At 36.0% G+C, this 20,815-nt stretch overlaps 3 protein-coding genes across 6 annotated transcripts; all 3 read left to right on the forward strand.

The window, feature by feature from the left end:
- On the forward strand, positions 237-6,031 carry LOC109728295 (sodium/hydrogen exchanger 1-like). 2 transcript variants are annotated; one of them, XM_020258673.1, is made up of 14 exons: positions 237-781; positions 890-1,008; positions 1,956-2,053; positions 2,668-2,727; positions 2,845-2,891; positions 3,200-3,394; positions 3,496-3,542; positions 3,684-3,750; positions 3,823-3,923; positions 4,050-4,151; positions 4,464-4,602; positions 4,693-4,755; positions 4,948-5,031; positions 5,281-6,031. In XM_020258673.1, the coding sequence occupies exons 1-14, from the start codon at positions 596-598 to the stop codon at positions 5,641-5,643; spliced, it is 1,671 nt and encodes a 556-aa protein (XP_020114262.1). In that variant the 5' UTR covers positions 237-595; the 3' UTR covers positions 5,644-6,031. The 2 variants fall into 2 exon arrangements, with proteins under 2 accessions (XP_020114262.1, XP_020114263.1); XM_020258674.1 differs by lacking the exons at positions 237-781; positions 1,956-2,053 and having other exon boundaries at positions 915-1,008.
- Positions 8,213-11,548, forward strand: LOC109728455 (acyl carrier protein 2, chloroplastic-like). Its single transcript, XM_020258873.1, has 4 exons — positions 8,213-8,351; positions 9,611-9,721; positions 10,635-10,757; positions 11,145-11,548. Exons 1-4 carry the CDS (start codon positions 8,283-8,285, stop codon positions 11,271-11,273), a joined length of 432 nt encoding a protein of 143 aa, XP_020114462.1. The 5' UTR covers positions 8,213-8,282; the 3' UTR covers positions 11,274-11,548.
- LOC109727873 (coiled-coil domain-containing protein SCD2-like) lies at positions 12,793-20,691 on the forward strand. 3 transcript variants are annotated; one of them, XM_020258068.1, is made up of 17 exons: positions 12,793-13,250; positions 13,964-14,133; positions 14,636-14,711; positions 14,809-14,850; positions 14,958-15,020; positions 15,405-15,454; positions 15,541-15,568; positions 15,907-15,993; positions 16,097-16,207; positions 16,296-16,356; positions 17,145-17,258; positions 17,412-17,533; positions 18,140-18,203; positions 19,261-19,305; positions 19,442-19,482; positions 19,828-19,954; positions 20,282-20,691. In XM_020258068.1, the coding sequence occupies exons 1-17, from the start codon at positions 12,891-12,893 to the stop codon at positions 20,401-20,403; spliced, it is 1,683 nt and encodes a 560-aa protein (XP_020113657.1). In that variant the 5' UTR covers positions 12,793-12,890; the 3' UTR covers positions 20,404-20,691. The 3 variants fall into 3 exon arrangements, 2 of the variants coding, with proteins under 2 accessions (XP_020113657.1, XP_020113658.1); XM_020258069.1 differs by having other exon boundaries at positions 15,919-15,993; XR_002220867.1 differs by lacking the exon at positions 20,282-20,691 and having other exon boundaries at positions 19,226-19,305; positions 19,828-19,888.

The raw sequence follows: 20,815 nt of genomic DNA on the forward strand, positions 1-20,815 counted from the left end.
ATAATTGTTTTTTAATTATTTAATTCGTCGCGCCGACAACGACGTACTGTTCACGTTCATTGCCAGGTGGGCTCCAAGACACTCATCCAATAAAACAACGCCACGTGTAATACTTTTTTCCATTTATTTTATTTATCCAGGTGGGCTCCAAAACACTCATCCAATAACGCGGCGCCACGTGTGATATCTATTTTTTCAATTTATTTTATTTATTTCCCCTTTCTTCTTCGTCTCCCCATTTTTCCCTCGCTTCTCTCCTTCTCTCTCTTCCTTTTCCGTTGATGTGAGAGGAATAATTCCAACTATATTCACAAATTTTCTCGATTTCTTTCTTAAACTTTTAATTCGAAAGCAATCAATGGATTTCAATTGATTTGCGTGTTTAATCGCCGAAGAAAACGCGGATTTTGTGTGTTTTTTTTCCCCTTTTTCCCCTCAAATTCTGTTGGCGAATTTGACCCTAATTTCCCCCAATCTTTGAATGCTTCAGCTCATCGGGAGAAACCTAGTTTTTGTTGAGAAATTCGGATTGTTTTGCTCTATTTTGGCCTTTTTTGATCGAAATTTCGGTTTTTGAGGGGTTGTGGGAAGAGAAATGGGGGTGGGGGTGGGGTTGGGGTTGGGTGCTGCGATGTCGAGATTAGGGTTAGTGTCAACTTCCGATTACTCGTCGATCGTTTCGATCAACATCTTTGTGGCTCTCCTTTGTGCGTGCATCGTGATCGGGCATTTGCTTGAGGAGTATCGGTGGGTGAACGAATCGATCACCGCGCTTCTAATTGTGAGTTTATGTTACCTAAAAATCGAAGCTTTATCTGTTTCTAATTTGAATTTTTAAATTTGGTGAAGGAAATGAGTTTAATTAAGGTGTTGGTGTTTCTGATCGCAGGGGCTGTTCACAGGCGCTGTGATTCTCCTTTCCACGCAGGGGAAGAACTCGCGCATTCTCGTCTTCAGCGAAGACCTTTTCTTCATCTACTTGCTCCCGCCAATCATTTTTAATGCCGGGTAAGCTTCTTCAGGGTGTTTTTATCCTAATCCTTGCTTTCCTGTTGAATAGGTTTTGTTGGAACTCAAATCATTTGTATTTCTGGTTTTTATGAATGATGTTAATGGCCATTGTTCGAATTCACCAATACATTTTGAGGCTCACCCGGTTGAATGTTAGAGTTTATACTTGGAAATAAGGATCACTTCAAGGATTCATTTGTATGAGTTACAGAACCCTAGGATCTAAATAGCACATTTAGGTTTAATGTGGGAAAACAAAACCTGTAACATCATTTTCTTACACAAGTACTAATTTAAAGTTCTTTAGGGTGCGTATGGTCGGATAATATTTGAAAGGATAAATATTTTTATACTTGGAAGGAGATACTTGTTGGGAATTTATGACCCGACTTGCTGCACAATTTTTCAACTTCTCTGTAAAACTTTACAAACTGTTAATTAAGGCATTTGAATTGGAGTAGCTGCAATCTGGCTGTAAGTCGTGTTTAGTGAGGATAGAAAGATCAGTTTTGCCATCAGCCCTAGCGATACTGAGGAGATCTTCTGTCTAAAACAGCTTAGCTTCTCCTCGGAAAAGTCTGAATTCGTCTTTTGGCATCCTACCATTTGGTGTTTTTTTTTCGTCTTTTTGTTATTGATTTATGGACTCAAAACTGATCTCCTATGGTCATATTGTTTCTAGTCTCATTGAACATGACTTAGTCGATGTCAATTACGCCAGTCAAAACAACCCTTTTGATGCATCAAACCAAAAATCAAGCATTATGAATTATGAATATGTTATTCATAGTTTATGCTGAACATAGCCGGTCTCTCTTAAGTTAATTTTGCTTATATGCCTTTATCTCTTTAAATCTTATATAGGAATACAGATCTTAAGCTACTAAAAGTTTTCATTAAAATAGACTGTTCTGTTTGAAAGTATGTAATGTCCGCTGTATCAGGTTTCAAGTAAAAAAGAAACAGTTCTTTCGCAATTTTATCACAATTGTACTCTTTGGTGCTGTTGGGACATTGATCTCCTTCATAGTAATCTCTCTTGGTAAGTTCAGTATCCGCAACTCTTCCATGACTTTTATGTACATGAGTGGGCCGTTCTATTGTAGTCAGTGTAAAATGCTTTCGTCATACTGCAACTTAGTCCCTCACCTTTTCACCTAAGCATTTCAGCCATCGAACTCTCCCACATTTTGCCTACATTTTGCAATTGCTTTTGAGGTTCTGTCTACCATTTGACATTCATTACCACTCTTGGATTTGTGAAAGTAAAATCAGCAAACTCAAACAAAGGAGTGATCAACCATAAATAGAAGCATATATCAAGATGCAGAACTTTTCAGTATCTAATTGTTTCTTGCTAATATTAGCAATACAGAGTTCTTTTCCCTCTTAGAATTGTTTTTTTTTTCTTTTCCTTTCTTTTCTGTTTGTCGTTTAACTTCTTTACATTATTAGTCAAACAAATGAATGATGGTGATTTGAGTTGAATCATTGAAATAAACATATTTAGTATATTTTTTCTGTTGCTGTTTCTTGTGAGGAGGAAAACAATATGCTACTGAAGATTTGTCGCAATTTTATCTTCAAGTTTGATATTATTGTAAGATTTACTGGCTCAAATCAACTAACATTTGTACATTCCTCTGGGTTAATCAGGTGCTTTAGGATTGTTTAAAATGCTTGATATAAGTGACCTGGAAATTGGAGATTATCTTGGTAAGCTCTTTATGCTAAAACTTCTTTCCTTCATTGCATGTCTATCTGATTCTTACTCCATCTTTTAATTGTTCGTTGTTTGTGAACACTCATCCTTCATCAAATTACCATATGCAGCGATTGGGGCGATCTTTTCGGCAACGGACTCTGTTTGCACCTTGCAGGTTCTGAAATATTACATATTTTTTTGAAGCCATTGGACCTGGTGCTTTCACTTTTGCGTCTCCAATTAACTTTGAGATCTATGCATAAGCTCAATTCAAGATTCATGTCTTCATGAGTTGCATGGATGTTCCTGTTCATTGGGGGTGTGCATAGATCTCAAGGCTGATCAGGAGCGTGCGAATGAGGATCCAATGGCGACCTAGTGCTTCTAAAACCATTCTAGCTCAACTCCCAGTCTCCTATATTACAATCTTGAACAAATGAAATAAGATCTGACTCTATTTTGAAATTTACTTGAAAAAAACAGGTGCTTAATCAGGATGAAACGCCTTTACTCTATAGCTTGGTCTTTGGCGAAGGTGTCGTCAATGACGCTACATCAGTGGTGCTGTTCAACGCAATTCAGAACTTCGATCTAGTTCATATCGATGCTACTGTTGTATTGGAAGTTGTTGGCAACTTCTTTTATCTATTTTTCACCAGTACCTTTCTTGGTGTATTTGTAAGTTTCTTCGTATAATGCCTCCACATTACTTATTGCCAAGTCTTTTCTCTTTCATACGACTGAATTCTGTTTCCAACTGATTCTATTCTTTCCTGCAGGCTGGATTACTTAGTGCCTATATTATCAAGACACTTTATTTCGGCAGGTTCGTATAAGAACAGATCTAATTTAGTATGACTAGGTCTTATTTCATTAACAAATGCAAAAGAAACGCCATGTAAAATTCTAAAATAATATATCTTGATTTTCCTAAATAACTAATTGCTTCTCTATCTCTGTGTTCTAGGCACTCCACTGATCGTGAAGTTTCTCTAATGATGCTAATGGCTTATCTTTCCTACATGCTGGCAGAAGTAAGTGATTTCTCTTATGTCGCGCTTCTGATGCTAAGTGGTTTTACTACTGACTGTCTACTTGTGTTGCAGCTTTTAGATTTGAGTGGCATTCTCACAGTTTTCTTTTGTGGGATAGTGATGTCGCACTATACGTGGCACAATGTAACAGAGAAGTCTAGGATTACCACAAAGTAAGTAATAAAACTTTTCATAGCGAAACACATGTTGCTTTCTTTTTCTCATTTCTTCTCTTTGACCGATCAAGTCATTATGTAATTTTTTTTTTTCAATTCTTTTTTGTTTCCTTGTCCTCACAGGCATACCTTCGCTACATTGTCATTTATTGCTGAGATTTTTCTCTTTCTTTATGTTGGGATGGATGCATTGGACATTGAGAAGTGGAAACTTGCTAGTGACAGGTATTTTGTGTTTTATTTCAATGGTTTGTGATCTTCAGTTCTTTAGACTAGAATTAATTCGCTCGGATCCGTACATATTGTTTCAATCAGCCTATTTTTTAATCGCAATGTTAAGATATATAGGATCCGAATTTTATCATATGTGGATTTATATATGTCCGTAATCCTTGTGTGTGAAGTAAAAAAGAATCTGCTGTTGCCTAGTATGAATTGGTACTTGAAAACTGGTACTTCACATCTGTTTATCTTGTGATGGTCGGATTATTGCTGTTTAATTTGATTGCTTGAGCATTCCTTTCATCTTCGATGCAGTCCTGGAAAAACAGTTGGCATTAGCTCAATTCTGTTAGGCCTGGTAATGGTGGGGAGAGCTGCTTTTGTTTTCCCACTCTCTTTTCTATCCAACTTAACTAAGCGCTCTCCGGAAGGAAAGATCACCTTCAATCAGCAAGTGAGTATTTCGGATTGTAGAAATTGTATTCCTTCTGTCACACTGTTGACCTAGGGCGCCGTAAGTTAACATCCGAGATTTTGTCAACAGATCATAATTTGGTGGGCTGGCCTTATGAGAGGAGCCGTATCCATTGCACTTGCTTACAATAAGGTTTATATTCTTTCTTTAGTCGGCAACCAGAAAGCTAATTTACCGCAAACTGCTCGTCAAGATGCTTACTGTGTTATCTGTTCATTAGTACGGTTTTGTTTTATGCGCCACATGGAAGTTGTTTGCTAGCTTAATCAATCATCACTTTTTCTATCTTTCCGATATTATTCATTTGTTGTGATGTATTTGCAGTTTACCAGAGCTGGTTATACCCAACTGCCTAGCAACGCTATGATGATCACCAGCACAATAACAGTTGTTCTCTTCAGCACAATGGTAAGATCTCCTTATGCCTTTTCATATGTCTAGTAGAATGTTAATATTTGGAATAGTAATATACTTACTTTTACCGCATTATGAAGCATTTACTTCCTAGCCCATTCCCAAAAGGCTGGGTAGTTCATATTTAGAAGTTGTGTGGTTGAGTGCGAAATGTCTTACAAGATTGGTGCTCCACTTGGAACTAATAAAGAAGCACCGAATGTTCCGACGCATTCGTTTTGCTGATACTTTACTATTCTTTAGGTTTTTGGGTTTCTGACGAAGCCGCTGCTGTGGCTCTTACTACCGATGAGACATAACAGTAACCTGCCTGATCCCTCTTCGAGCCAATGGTCAATGAACCGGTCACTCCTAGGAAGCGCACTCGAATCCCAGCTCGAGTCAAGGCAAGATTTCCGCTACCCAACCCTCCGCAGCATTCTCACCAGACCGACTCGCTCCGTCCACTATTACTGGCGTCGATTCGACAATTGGGTCCTCCGCCCCGTGTTCGGCGGCCGAGGCTTCGTACCCTTCGTCCCGGGCTCACCCACCGAACCGAACATCCACACGTCTCATGATGTCAATGATGTCCGCGAGGAAATTCCCGAGGAACAAGAACTCTAGAAAAGACACGAAAAACTTGGTGAACTAAACTACACCATCGGCGTACGTTCCTTCGCGGTAAATTTTCTGTGTGCTAGCACCGCAGCGAGCTTTTATGCCGACGAGTCTCTCTGAAGTTTTGGCATGTTGTGCAGGGCATTCTTTTTTCATGTAATTGAAACATTCCATTTTTGGGTAAATTCTGTACATTAGTGTTTGATGAATGTGAAGCAGATCTTCTTCTTCTTTCATTTTTTTTGTTTGGTTTTTTGGTGTGAATTATTCCCAACTGTATAGGTTATCTTCTTGTTCTTTTCTATGTGCTTTCTATTTGATGTAAGAATATTGCAAATTCTGTTTGCTTTTGAATCCTAATGCATCTTCAGTTCTCCACTTCTTATAAACTCAATGAACAATCAGTGTTGGTTTGTTTCTATGATCAGATATTTGTTTTTTTTTCCTTCTATATCTCATTAGATAAATGTTTGTGTGATTAGCTCAAATGTTCCTTTTTCTTGTGTTGTATTTATCTTTCTCAAACTGTTAAAAGTCTAATTCTATAGACCTAATTGTTGTATTCAGCTATAAAATTTTATAAAAATAAATTTACAGATAAAATTATTTATAAAATAGATGCAATAATAGATCATGTAAATTGAGCAAATTGTTCAGTAAACTATTAATTTTTTGAGTTGTAGATTATATATATATATATATTAAAACGTTGAATAATACGATATGTCAACTCGTTGCAATAAAGTTTTACAACTAAATTTGCCAAATTTTTAAATTTTTTGAATCTATTCAATACAATGATAAATTGTAGGATGGTAATTGATAGAAATTTTAATCCAAGGGGGCAATTGAGACCCTAGCTAAAGTGCAAGGGCGTTTTTATAATTTAGCCTAAAATCAAAAGCAATAAAATTTTTTAAAAATAAATTAAATATAAAACTAACTTTCTCTGGGGACGGAGCTACCAATGAGAGACCCAAACTGTACCTCCTTACGCACGAACGTACCCATAAAAAATTCTGTGCGACTGCCACATCTTCCGTTCACAACACAGATTTTGATGCGCTATCTCTCTGATCGGACGGTCATTGAACTCTGTCCGCATACAAAGTTTTAGGCGACAATTTCCATCCACACTACGCGCACAGTACCAGCTACGAAACTATTGAAATGACCGAAATACCCTTCATGGCGGCGCCGAAATAAGAAACTGACAGGGGTATTTCCGTCCTTTCACTACGCCTTTGTCCCAAGCGCAGGAAGATTATTACGCTGGACACAGTCCACCACGTCAGCTATAGACCGCCGATTCCATTTTCCGCCCTTTTTTAAAAAATTTAAATGCAAACCAATCAAATTACCTTTTTTTTTAATCAAATAAAAATAGCTCTCTAGCCACCTAAATTTTGGGTCCAACTATAATTTATGTCTAAATTTTAAAAGTTTAAATTCATTTTTTAGTAATTAATTTATTATAATAAACTATATTTTATAAATTTTTGGTCAAAATTTTAAGTTGTATTAATAAGTGGCTATCAAATTACATCCAAAAAACGATATAGAAGTCCTATAGATTATAAATTATTAGATGAATTTTAGTCGGAATATATATTATTTTCTGAATTTTAAATTTCAATACTATTAAAAATTTTAAATTTATTTTTTAAAATTTAAGGTGGACAACTATATATAGTTAATAAACTGTTCAAATGATAAATTTAAAATTTTTAAACTTTTGAGTACCTATAGTTCAACTGGGATTTTTGAGTGCACACGGTGCATCAATATGCGTCATGCACCGTAACCAATTTTTTGATAATTAATATTTTAAAATTTAAATTTAATTCCATTTACATCATGTAAATGGTTTATGTATAAAATGATATAAAAATTTTTAATGAGGAACCAAGTAACCTCAATAATCAATGATAAGAAGAAAAAAATTATTATTTAGTTTGTGAGAAATTTTTTTCAAAATTTATGATTTTTTTTTTTATAAAAAAAATAACGTACAAAACTTATTTAAATTATGAACTATTTTGAATTAACTATTTAATTTTTAAAAAACTTAATTTTATTATCTGCCTTTTTAATTTATTAAACGTGAGTCGATCAACGGTTCTTTAACTTCAAAATTTGAATGCATTATTTTTCTTCACAAATTTAATTAGCATATATATATTTCTCATAATTCTCATAACTATAAATTTATTAAAATAAATACTTAGCTCAAATTTTGAAGTTAAAATATTATTGATGGACTCAAATCAAACGAAATGAAAAACTACATAGCAAAAATTAATCAAATCAAACAAAATGAAAAACTACATAGCAAAAATTAAAATTTTTAAAAAATAAATAACCAATTAAAAATGGTTTATAATTTAAATAAGTTATGTTATTTTTACCTACTATTTAAGTTTTTGGAAAATGGGTTTACAGATATGCGGTGTATAGGATATACTTGTACACCAGGTGCATGTGATATTTTTTTTGTTCGTGCTGACGTGGTAAACCTGGTCCACTTATATTTCTCGCGCTCGGTATAAAAAGGGGGTGTCCACTGCTCCCTCGCTCTCCATCACCACTCCGCATCGTTCTCGTCGCTCCTCTCTCCCTCGATCTCGATCTCGATCTCGCCTCCCATGGCCTCTACCATCGGATCGGCGATCTCCTCCATCTCCGCAACGCCGCGCCGTAGCAGCGTAGCGACGGTACGATCCCTCACACCCTCGCCACTTCCCCAATCTTAACCCTCGGGTCCTTGACTCGTGGCACTTTCTAGGGTTTTTGGATGGATCTGTGCTTGATATTTTTGATTTGTGATGGGTTATGGAAATAACGATGCGTTTGATTTGAAGCTTGGGCTTTCCTGTTCCGATTCGATGTGTTTGTTGCTGGAAATGGTGGGGTTTGGTAGATCGAAGTAAAGATTAAGAGTTGATCGAGTACGTGAACACTCGGTTGGATCTTTTCCTTGGTTAGATTAGGTAAATGGTGGAACAGTTTACTTTTTAAGCCGAGGTAGCGGGACGGTTTGAGCGCCATCCTTTGTGATTGAAGCTGATTCGGGTGAAAATTGGGGCCAAACATCAAAGGATTGATTATTTTGCAAGTGGTTAAATTTCTATATCACATCCGTACTGCTAAGGAAAAGCTAAATTAGCTATATGGGCAAGTGCTTTATTATGGCAAGATCGCTAGCACAAATGGTTACGTTTTGTTTCATTTTTGTCATGATAGATGCAGGAATATGATGAATATATGAATCTTCGAGTGAGCTGCTGTTAACAATATATGGGTTGGGTCTGGAAGTGAAATGTAACTTAAATATCTCAGAAGATTGTGCAAATTTGTTGTTTTAAGATGTTTTATGGATATGGATTTGTTAGCGCAAGAAAAATATATTAAATTTAAATATCTCAAAAAAAAGAAAATGCGTCTGATTGTTTTCCCTAACACAAAACTCAAGTATAAACATGTTTTAACTTTCTTTCCTTTCTAGAACTGTACTCTAAACATGTCTTCTTCTTTTTTTTCATTTGGTACATTGAATGAATTTAACTATACAATGTGGTGTTGGCTTAAAGGGGCCAACATCATGTCCCGTGGTGGGAGGTTAGTTTGGACCGACTCATGTTCGAAGTGGCGGGAGGCTGGATTAAGTCAAGTCAAACAAATTGAGACTTATGATACTGTGTTTGTACGCTTTAAGTAAATCAGCTCCATCTTTCTAACAGCTCGCTTTTGGAATTAATTGTTAGCGCCGACGATCCCACATGTGGTAGTCTATTAGAAAAGGTCGAAAATATAAAGCTTGCTTGATTAGTACCATAGAAATCAAAACATTTTTTCTCAGTAGGCGTTGATAAGACAATATAGTGTTTGGGTGTTTTGGGCTGTACATGAATTTTGATATCTCGTCTTTAAACTGTGTTCCTTTCCTTAAGACTTGTTTCTATTTGATTTGCAGGCAGTCAATGGGATTTCGAGCCTGAAATCAGTCTCTTTCTCCAGCCGGAGAAAGAGCCTTCCATCTATCCGTTTGCAGCCGGCTCCATTACGATTTCGAATTTCGTGTGCTGTATGTATCACTAACCTGTCTCTTTAGTCTTTTCCCCTTTCACATTTATTCTATTTGCAGTTTAAAATCTAGACTCAATCATGCTGCTTTATTTACAAGTGAGAACAATTAAAGTTGTTGGGAATCTTTGCACTAGTTACTTTTACCAATGAGCTATCATTATTTGGAAAAACGTCCCTCTTTTGGATTTCAGTCGAGTCTCCTTTTGGGATCTACTAGCTTCATCTGCAACATCTGTATGGCTCTAATAGAGAATTAATCTAGAATACTTTCGGAAGTATTTTGCCATTGATACTTCTCAAAATCGATGCTAGAGCATTAGAATTGATAATCCACACAGCTAAATGTGATTTAGACGAGTGCTAGAATTGTAGTTAGAGATGCTAGTCGACCTACAATCTCTGTCACTGCTAGTCAATCTCCAATATGCTAAAGCCACAAAATGTTTTCCAAAGCTGCATTAACTTGTGGAACAGTATGGCAATGGCCAGAAATGCATCATATTTTGCACGGCTGGAGGTTCTGCAGTAGTTCTCTCTTAATAGAGCTGTTTGGTGCATCCCTAACAGCTTTTATTAAAAGTCCTCTTGACAGCTTTCTACTGCAGCTATGATGCTTCTGCTTTGGTATCTAAGAAGGTTTCTCTGTCTTGCTTATCCAGCCAGAATCTCTTAGTTTTTTTCGTCTTACAATTCTGCTTCTCAAGTAGGGAAGTTGTTTCTAAAAGCAGGTTCAAATAGATATAGGATAGACAATGATTGGATCCAATCGGATCCAATCAAACTAAGAGCCCATACTTATATATTTTGCAATTATGAGCTCTATCTTAGGTAATATTGTACATGCATCTCTTTGTTCTTATGGTGTATTTTCGTGATCAACTTTTGACAGTCTGGGTTCTATTCTTGAACAGGCCAAGCAAGAGACAGTGGACAAGGTGTGCGAGATAGTGAAGAATCAGTTAGCACTTGCTGACAATATCATAGTCGCTGGGAGCTCAAAATTTTCGGAACTCGGAGCTGATTCACTAGACACGGTAACTAGTGAAAATAAAAATCTCTCTTTCATTACAATAATCTGCAGTTTCTCACACTGCCTAGCCCATTCTAGCAAGTCGAGCCTATTAACTAGGAAAAAGGAAATATCTGTAACTAAACAAATGTTCACTTGATTTCATCAGGGAGTAACATGAGTAACGATTAATTGTACAAATACCATAATAATAATGCCTTCTCAAGTTATGGTTTGATTACAGTTTTGCAAACTTCTCGAAGAAGCATTGATAACTTTAAATTGAACACCCGGAAATGGCTTCTGATGATTTTAGCAGATTACAGTTATCTTTGTTCAGATAAGGGGGGGGGTGGGGCACGAGTCGTCTATATTTCTCAACAAGTTTGGTTCTTGATCATTTTCTCTGTAGGTTGAGATTGTGATGCGGCTCGAGGAGACATTCGAGATTAACGTGGACGAAGCAAGTGCCCAGAACATTGCTACCGTGCAGGATGTTGCCGATCTCATCGAAAAGCTTGCTGCGGAGAAGTCAGCTTAGGTCCATAGAAGTGGCATTTCAAACTGAGTTTTCAAGCCAAATCCTATTTCTGCAATCTTAGTACAATGTAGTGCTCCTGCGATCTTGTTATTTGTGATAGAACTTGCTGTTTTCTAGTTGCAGATCCTGAAATGCCCGAGATGACTCTGTGTTGTATTTGTGTGTGTGTGTTCTTCTTTCTTATTTTGGGGATTAATTTTGCGAATTCGATGTTGTTTCGCACTGCAGAATCCGCATTGAGATGCAGTTACATGAACTTGCAATTTCTTTTCATATTTTTCTTTTATTTACATTTTGCATTCCGCGGAGGCGCATGGCGAGCTGAAAAAGAAAAAGGAAAATAAATTGATCTTCTCCGCTCCTGTACATTTCGACTCGCATTTTATGTGCCTCTCGGAATAATTCTTTTCCACATCGCAAAATATTCAAGATTGGGGGATCAATGATTTGCAGTCAAAATTTATTTTAATTGACGTGTTCTTAAAAATAAAAAAATCTTTTTCTTTTTCTTTTATTTGATAAGAAAAGCCTGTACAGATACCAAATGTGAAATGGCTCTCTGAATCGATATTGTCCGAAAGAATATGGGGGTGTTTGGCCTAGTTTTTAAAAAGCGTTTTTGGGTTGAAAAGTGATTTTTGGCTTAATAGAGCGTTTAGCAATCTAATTTTTAAAATTTGATTCTGCTTTTTAGAATCAAAAAATTAATTTTTAAATATTAATATTTTATATTTCATATTTCATAATTATTTATATTTTTAAATTTAAAATTTGAAAATTTTAAATTTAAAATTTAAAATTTGAAATTTTTAAATTTAAAATTTAAAATTTGAAATTTGAAAATTTAATTTTAATTTATATTTCTAAATATTAAAATTTTATATTTTAAATTTCATTACTATTTATATTTTTAAATTTAAATATATATTTTTAAATTTTAAATTTCATAATTATTTTAAATTTTAAAATTTAAAATTTTAAATTATTTTTTAAATTAAAATATTAAATTTAAAATTTTGTACAATTTTGAAATTTAAAAATTTTAATTTTTATTCAAATTTAAATTTAGATTTTAAATTATTAGAAAATAAAATTTAATAAAAATATTAATTTATGCATATATCAAAAAAATTTTGTCAGCTTTTCCAAATCACTTCAGAAAAATCGCTTTTATCTAAACTCGGCCAAATACTTTACAGCTTTTAACTAAAATCACTTTTCCAAATTAAAATTACTTTTTCAGAATGGTTCTGTGATTCCTTTCATTAAAAACAAATATAATAAAAAATCCTAATTTAACTTTCATTTTTTTATTCGAGAAATAATTTAATTTAATAAATCATAATTTTGATTGGTTGGAATCGTGAAAGAGAAATTAATTACTCCTCGTAACGTAGTGAGTGGCAACGCACGGCTCGATTATAACCTCGTGCCACGTGTCGCGATCTCCTGCGATCCCGCAATCGCTACACTCTTTTCCCGCCGCGCCCCCACTCTCTCCTACTCCATCGCTCTCGTTCCGACCGTTACACCCCTTCCCCTCCCAAAACGCTCGCCTCCTCTTCCTCCCAAACCAACCAAAACGAAGACCACCTCCTCCCAAACCCTAATCGCGCGATGGATCATCATCGACCGCTGCTGACGCGCCAGAGGAGCGTCTCGGGCGCCTCGGCTTCGTCGGCGACGGCGACCCCCTCAGAGGCGGCGGCGGCGGCGCAGTCGTCGCCGATGATGTCGCCGGCGAACCGGCACGTGCGGTCGGGGTCGGCGGGCGGGGCGGCGGGGCCCTTCCGGCGGCGGCAGAACACGGCGGCGCGCGCCGCCGCGCAGCGCCTCGCCCGCGTCATGGCCCACCAGCCCGCCGAGGGCGACGCCAGCAGCGACGACGACGACGACGACGACGCCTCCTCCGCCGCCACCGCCCCGCTCCCCGAGCTCTCCACCCCTCGCCGCTCCACCCGCTCCCCCTCCCCCGCGGTATTCTCAACTCATCGTCCATGGATGGATCTGATCTCTTGTTGCTTCTTGATCTCCCCGTAAGGGGGTGATCAGTTCCTTGGAAAAGCGGGGAAAATTATTTTCCGGGAATTTTTTTTTTTTATTTTTTTTTATTTTATGGAAAACATTCTTTTCCACAGTTTTTATTTTCGAATGAGAATTTTGGAAACAGAACGAAACCACTACTTTCCCTAGTCGAGAAATTTCAGAAAACCACATACCTCCCAAGTAAACCTGTCTGAGTGATGCTTGATTCTACTATGCAAAAAAATAAAATAAAAAAATCTAGAAAACCTCCTCGAATTATCGCAAGTATTATGATACCTCACCTTGATAATCAAAACCTATAGAAAATCCTAGTAAATTGTATGATTTTGGGTGTTTTTGCCCTTTCTTGAGCGCGTATACCGCATGCAATTTCCTTCATCCTTATATAATGTCAAGGGTAATTTCTCGTTCATGAATACCCTCATATGGAAACCCGATTGAATTTACATTTCTGTTATTTTAGGATTATGTTTTTTTTTGCTTTTTATCTAATTTCCACAAAGTTTATGCACCAAGATTATAGATTTCGCAGTCGTCGGGTGAATATTGTCTCTTTTTTTGACTTATTGCTAGATTTTCAGTTTGTTGCATAGCGTTCTTTTTGGCAATCGAACACTGAATGCATGTACATCTTTTCTCTTTAGTTAGGTCGTTATCTTGCAGAACAAACTTCTACCATTCGTCATACGTCTGCCGGCCGGCCATCCATGGTCGCAAAAGCAAGTACGATAATACCGCCAATCAAACCAGCACCAAAACCTGTTATCACTTCATTGGCAACGGATTCTCCTGCTTTCAGTAGAAGAGAGAAAATGTGAGTTTCAAATGTGTTTATTATTATTATTTTTCTTTCTGTAGGATCAGCTCTCAGAAACATCTTTCTTTATTTCATAATCTTTATTTTGTATTATGATTCCGCGTTTTGGATAGCCTTGTCATTAACTGTTGTATTAGTTTGCCATTGTTTAATTGATAATTTTAGGTATTTTTGACAATTGTATACCTTAGGAGCTTCACATGCATCTTCAAATGCTTTCCGAGACTTAATTAAAAGATTCCTACCTTATTGTCTACTTTAGTTTGTCTTTGGTATTTTTTGTCATTTTGTGTTTCTCTCAAAGAGCATTCAGTGTTACCATCGCGATGAGTTAGAGTTGTTGCACCTGCTATTCTATGTTGTCTCCTTCACAACTAATACGTCATCATCTTACTGTTTATACTGTGTTGGACACTTGTGGAGATGATTTGTTCCTTCCCATATACCCTTTCATGGGTTAGTTATGTCTATTCATATCATTGCCATTGTATGTACTCAGGATGTCTGTTGATTTGGGGAACTTGAATATGAGAGAAAAGGAACATTCACGTTCTTCTTCTGCTTTTCAAGATGAGGCAAGTTTCCATGCTGATAGATTATGAGTCTCTTTCGATACCGTGATGTTTATAAATAGTTCGGAACTTGATAGATTATCTATCATAAAATTATCAGATTGAGATGCTCCAAGAAGAGAATGAGAACATTCTTGAAAAGGTGAAAAACATTCTTGTTTACAGTGAAATTATGTCCATATTTGAAGCTCTAGTCCCATCCTTATCTACTGCGTTTTCTTCTTGCCATGCTGATTTCCATTTGCCCAGCTTCACCTTGCAGAGGAAAGGTGCGAGGAAGCAGAGTCAAAGGCTAAACAACTCGGGAAACAGGTGCCCTGCTTTACACATAGATGCAACTGATTTAGTAAATGGTATATACAGTTTTTTGGTCGATATTTTTTTATCATTACATTCTGATAGGATCTGACTCGTTCTCATCTTCGTCCCTGATCACTGCTCTTGGTATAGTCAGAGTCATATACCAATTGTGTGCTTCTATGGCTAATTTGACATGTGATCACTGACTTGTTTATATTTTCTTTCATTTCCCAACTCTTTTTCTTCTTTAATATCACTCAGGCTATTCCCACTGTACATCTCTATCCATGATGATCATGCCAAATGTGTATTCTGATTTGCTCTATTGCCTAGTGTTATGATGCTCGCCTTTCGCTATTAACATATTACACTAATATTTCGTTGAAACACTTTTAGGTTACTTCTTTTGGAGAGGGTATGTCACATGAGACTAAGCTACTAAAAAGGCAAGCGTTATTCAATTGCATATCTGTTCTTTTCTTCTATTTCCTGCAATTTTTTTTTCTCTTTAATTTGGCTTAATTTCACTCAGAAAAGAAGCAGCGCTACAAAAAAGAGAGGTATGTCCAAAAATTGTTCCCTCAGTCCTATACAAACCTTCAAACAGTAAGACAGTAGAAGATTTATTCTTTGCATGGACACAAGTTGCATATATTTACGCTTATGCATGTTAAAAAGCTCTCTTGGGGATGTTGGAATGCTTCCTATATTAGTTGGTATGACTTTTCCCGCAATATGTTCTTATTTGTTGGAAGTCTATAAATTTGCAAAAACAAATCTGAGGTGGTAATTTTAGTATGTTTAATGATGGAAAATAAAAAAACAATCCGGTTGACTAACATTTACTTCTTTTGATAACTAACCATTGCATTGGTACTCAAAATATGTTGAGATCCAGTTTCTGCCTCAGGATACCTTGAAAACTGCTGCAAGGACTAGTAATGCTAAGAACGAACAGCTTGCGCTCCTTCAAGAAGAAGCAAAGGTGTGATATCTTTCCACGGAATAGTACTTCACTAACTAATTCTAGCCTTTTCTTGTCCAGTTAAACCTACGCCTCATTTTTTCATACCTTCGTAATTATTTAGGCTGCTAAGGACGAGGCGGCATCTGTCTCCGAACATTTACATGTTGCTGAGTCTGAACTTAGAACTCTTAGAACAATTGCGCAGAAAATGATTTTGTCGCAAGAAGAGATGGTACGTGTTGATTTATTATTGGTCATACAGCTAAACTTATTTTCAGAATTTATCTTGACAATATTGTTTCTTGATACGTTTATCTCAGGAAGAGGTGGTGCTCAAAAGATGTTGGCTTGCACGTTATTGGAAACTATGTGTTAACCATGGTACATTATAATCTGCTTTCCACATGTAATCATGATATTGAACTATGCTTAATGATGGCTAACTAGATTAAAGCAACTTATTTGTGCGGTCGGTGGTCTTTGTGAAAGTATTTAGTTTATACGAAATGATAGAAAGTTGGCTAGGGGTTCTAATGGGCTCCGATGACCTACTATTCCAATCCAAATTCAACCTGAACTATCCGGCTTGGATACTGAAATCTATTATGTAGCTCATGAATTGTAGTATTTGATTTTGTTAGCTGTATTAGATTATCGATTTCGAATCCGGACACTTCATAAATTGATAGATTAGATAGTTTTTGTTGCATAAACCCCTCAAAATTGATATCCTAAAAAACCTGATACTTGCAAATTTTGTACGAATGCCCCTCTCCAAATATTAAAAAAATATCAAAAAGACAAATGACCATTATAACCCTAAACTTTTTTGGCATAGGTACTAGTTAGTGAATATATAGCACCATTGACATCTTTATAAATGCAGTTCAAGTCAATGTATAAACTCAGTAAGGTTATTTAGGGTTTAACCTTGGTATAGAAGGAAACCATTCATACTTCATAGTGTTTATGAAGCCATAATAGCTAATACAGCATATACTGGGGGTAAATTTGTTATTATACATCCTCTGTTGTCAAGTATACATTGAGGGTAAACATGTTAAGCCACCATCATCCTCTTTATCACCAGCCATTTTGGGATAAGGCAAAATAATTCTTAAACATGCGATTTGAAACATTGAAAATGATGTTGGTACTTTCTTTTATAGGGATACATGCTGATATTGCCGAAGTAAAACATGCGTATTGGTCGTCACTGGCTCCACTTCCTCTAGAAGTTGTCTTATCTGCTGGTCAGAAGGCTAAAGATGAGTGTTCATCAGGTTAGGCTTCATTGTTGGTAGATATTCCTGATTAAGTTGGATTTAAAGATTATTGAGAAGAAATTCCTGGATAGAATGTCAAGCATAATGTTAGTCCCTTTTTTTTTCACATTGGATGCATGTTCTAAACTTCTACTATTTCTTATTTTGCAGAGAAGCCTATTGTAGAGGACAGGGATAAGGTGTCATGGGATATCAATGATATACCTGGAGAGGGAAATATTGAGAGCATGATTTTAGCTGAGAAAGGCTTGTGTGAACTAGCTTCACTAAAGGTTCTCTTTTAATCTTTTTCGTGCTGGTTTATTCATTTATCCAGTTCACGTTGATTTTTTTTCCCCCTTTTATCCTTCGTATTATTGTGTTAACTTTATACGTGCATTACTAATGTGTACATAACATGTTTATGTAGTTGTTCTGGAGTAAGAAATAAAAGAAAAACGAACTAGATGGCCTTCAATTGCTCATTGTATATAGTTGGAAGATTGAACATGTGCTAGACAAAAGTATCAGCTAAAGATGCCAATTTATACGTGTGATATCTCTGTTCGGGAGCAAACTGTCAATCTCATGGTTAATAAAGATATAGTGGAAAACTTAACCTTAGAATGGGATCAATCGGAAGTTAATGTTCCCATGTCTAGACAATAAATTCTCAATTTCATTAGACCTATATGCTTCATCAGAGGAGATATATCTTCGCAAACTATCTTATCTCCACAATTTCAATTGGACAACTGAAAAGGTCAAGATTGTAACTCTACCTGGAAATGAGTAGGATGAAGATTTTAATAAGAGAATTAAACATGTGTAAGTGCATCAGTTTAGACATTTAGTTTGTCATTTTTGTGCTGGCTTCTAAATTATAATTTCTTTTGAAGGTAGAAGATGCAGTTCTACTAGCTATGTCTCAACATCGACGCCCAACTATCAAGTCCTTTTCAGGTGTCTCCCGCTCCCGTAATACATACTAGTTTCTTATACCATTACTTTTAGTTACCTTAATACCATTACTTTTAGTTACCTTAATACCATTACTTTTAGTTACCTTAACCTTGATGCTCTAGTCTCACTTGTTCTCACTCTACAAAGATAGACACTCTTTTGATACTCATATGGACAACCTCATTTGTTTATGCAGATGGAACTGGTCAAGTTGATTTTGCTAGTTCTATACTTCTAGTATATATGTGTTATGTTTTTTTCTGGAAGCATATTTCTTATCCCTATTCTCATGTTTACTGAAAATGTGAGAAAAATTATAGAAGTTCAGCTCAAATCTGCTGTATCAAGAACATTATCCAACATTCTGAACTTTTCTCAAATGGTTTACTAAGATGCTAATAGCTACAAAATTCTCATTGAGAGCCGAAGGTCCATCAGTGTTTTTAACAAACATTAAGAAATAAGTCAATTTGTGTCTTTCTATCATCCTCATCATGCCTATCGAAATCAGTCCAACTTATGATCTGAGTATATAATATTTTTTAATAGCATAGAAATTGGGATATCAATAATTCAAGTACAGCATCAAGAATTAATTAGACGTGAACAATTCACTTCTCTTGATGAGTAGCCGGTAGACAGTCAAAACTCAAAAATTATGTATGAAAAGCTCCTATCCTAAATACCTGGTAAGCTATCTGTAATGTTATTGTGACTAGTTACTAATGCGTGCCTAACTAGGAGTTGTGTGTGTGTGTATAACGTGATAATTTTGACTAAAACAAATTTCTTTTATGCTATGTACATTGCCACCATATCTTGCATTTTCAAGTCACTAATTTTCGAACTTAAACATTATCTATCCAGCATTATTTGATCTTTGCATTAATCTGTGTTGCGAAATTTTAAGCTTAACATAATTTCGGAGACATAATATCTCTTTTTTTCTGGAGACATAATTATATCTTATTTTCATGCAACCTTGTTTCCTCTTCCTTATTGTTGTTGGTGCTTTCCTGGAGATAAATTTTCACCAATATGGAGCTGCTTATCATAGGTCCACTGGTTTCAGCTGAAGCTCACAATCCTGTTGAAGCATTTGGTTAGTTCTTCTCTTTGACATTTTCCTTTTTTTTTTTAGATTTTCTAGTAAGAAAAAGCCAATCCAAAGTCGAATACCAGCTTCTTCATGATGAGCTAAGTTACTAACTTAATTTTTATGTTTTGACCCTTGTCAGATTTAAGTGAGGAAGAATCCGAAGATGTGCAATTCAAGCAGGTATTGTGTTTTCCTTGCTCACGCGTTGGTTCCACGGTTCCTTTTTGACTTGATGGCGTTTCCACTATGATTATGTTTTATTATTCCAAATTCAACATTAGAAGAGCTAGTATCTCGGTACTTCCACCGTAGTTCCAATGTTCGGACGTTTGAGTGTACAGTCATACTGTTTAGCATTTATATATATTACAAATGCTCGATAGGGTCATTTCTCGACATATAACTCAAAAGTCGTGTCGAATTCATCTCTGGTTATAGATATGATTGACTTGGTGTTCCGTTCCCTATTTCTTCTCAATAATGCGAACAAAACTGTAGCATGTAACTTGGTAAAGCTGTGACCAGGCTTGGCTAGCATATTTTTGGAGGAGAGCTAAAAATCACGGCTTAGAAGAAGATATTGCCGACGAACGGCTACAGTTTTGGATTGAGCAGAGCAATCACTCGCCTACCTCACATGATGTCTTAGCAGGTGATTCTATATTTAATATATATATATATATATATATATATATATATATATATATATATATATATAAAATAAAGTTTATCAAACTAACTACTGTGGAGCACACACATCTTGAGAACTTCAAACAGTGAAAAATATCTTTTCTTGAGAAATATACAATTCTGAGGCAAGAGACAGTTTGCTTATTAAACCTTTTAAAGTTTCTTTTTCCTTTTACTTTTTTGATTTGTTTAATGACCTTTAAGTTTCTTATTAATTAGTGGGGGGGTGATCATCTGAAATCGAAGTGTTAAGTGTCTGAACCATTTGTGAATATTCAATACATAACAGTTGAGCGCGGCCTTTTCGAGCTGAAGAAACTGGGGATTGAGTCCCAGCTATGGGAAGCAATGCGAAGAGGAAAGGATTACGATGCCGATCATCACGAAAGCCCAACTGGATCTGAAAAGTAATTGGGAATTTTATTTCTTTCTTCTGTTTTTTCTTGTTTTTCCCCTCCCCTTTGAAGGATTGAAGGAAAACCCTGTTTCGGAGCAGAATAAGGGTTTTGATTGAATGCCTCACTCATATAGATCCTTAGAAGTTTTGCATGCATCTCTTTTGCCATTTTTGTTTGAGCCGTTCAATTGTAACATTTTTCTTGTTGGCGAATTGCTTTTGGCCTTTTCCTGGATGAACCACATTGTAATTTTTGTAAGAGAGAAATCAAAGTGTTTCGTGCACAGGTTTCTGATGCAAAGAAAGAAGTTTTTTAAATTTAAAGCGTAGGAGAGATTTCAAGTCAATTCCAAATCAATCTACTGATCACTCTTATCATAAATTATATATATATATATACTGCAATATTCTTTTATTTTTTTTTTG

The sequence above is a fragment of the Ananas comosus genome, linkage group 23 (assembly GCF_001540865.1).
Source record: "Ananas comosus cultivar F153 linkage group 23, ASM154086v1, whole genome shotgun sequence".
Lineage (NCBI taxonomy): Eukaryota > Viridiplantae > Streptophyta > Magnoliopsida > Poales > Bromeliaceae > Ananas > Ananas comosus.

What these genes read in the sequence shown, in the direction of transcription:
- LOC109728295 (XM_020258673.1), top strand. Translation starts at nt 596, where the DNA reads ATGGGGGTGGGGGTGGGGTTGGGGTTGGGTGCTGCGATGTCGAGATTA. An exon ending in GGAAATTGGAGATTATCTTG is followed by an intron (nt 2,728 to 2,844) that starts GTAAGCTCTTTA and finishes TACCATATGCAG; the next exon opens with CGATTGGGGCGATCTTTTCG. An exon ending in TTGTTCTCTTCAGCACAATG is followed by an intron (nt 5,032 to 5,280) that starts GTAAGATCTCCT and finishes ACTATTCTTTAG; the next exon opens with GTTTTTGGGTTTCTGACGAA.
- LOC109728455 (XM_020258873.1), top strand. Translation starts at nt 8,283, where the DNA reads ATGGCCTCTACCATCGGATCGGCGATCTCCTCCATCTCCGCAACGCCG. An exon ending in GATTTCGAATTTCGTGTGCT is followed by an intron (nt 9,722 to 10,634) that starts GTATGTATCACT and finishes ATTCTTGAACAG; the next exon opens with GCCAAGCAAGAGACAGTGGA. An exon ending in GAGCTGATTCACTAGACACG is followed by an intron (nt 10,758 to 11,144) that starts GTAACTAGTGAA and finishes TTTTCTCTGTAG; the next exon opens with GTTGAGATTGTGATGCGGCT.
- LOC109727873 (XM_020258068.1), top strand. Translation starts at nt 12,891, where the DNA reads ATGGATCATCATCGACCGCTGCTGACGCGCCAGAGGAGCGTCTCGGGC. An exon ending in TTCAGTAGAAGAGAGAAAAT is followed by an intron (nt 14,134 to 14,635) that starts GTGAGTTTCAAA and finishes GTATGTACTCAG; the next exon opens with GATGTCTGTTGATTTGGGGA. An exon ending in AAGATGTGCAATTCAAGCAG is followed by an intron (nt 19,483 to 19,827) that starts GTATTGTGTTTT and finishes AGCTGTGACCAG; the next exon opens with GCTTGGCTAGCATATTTTTG.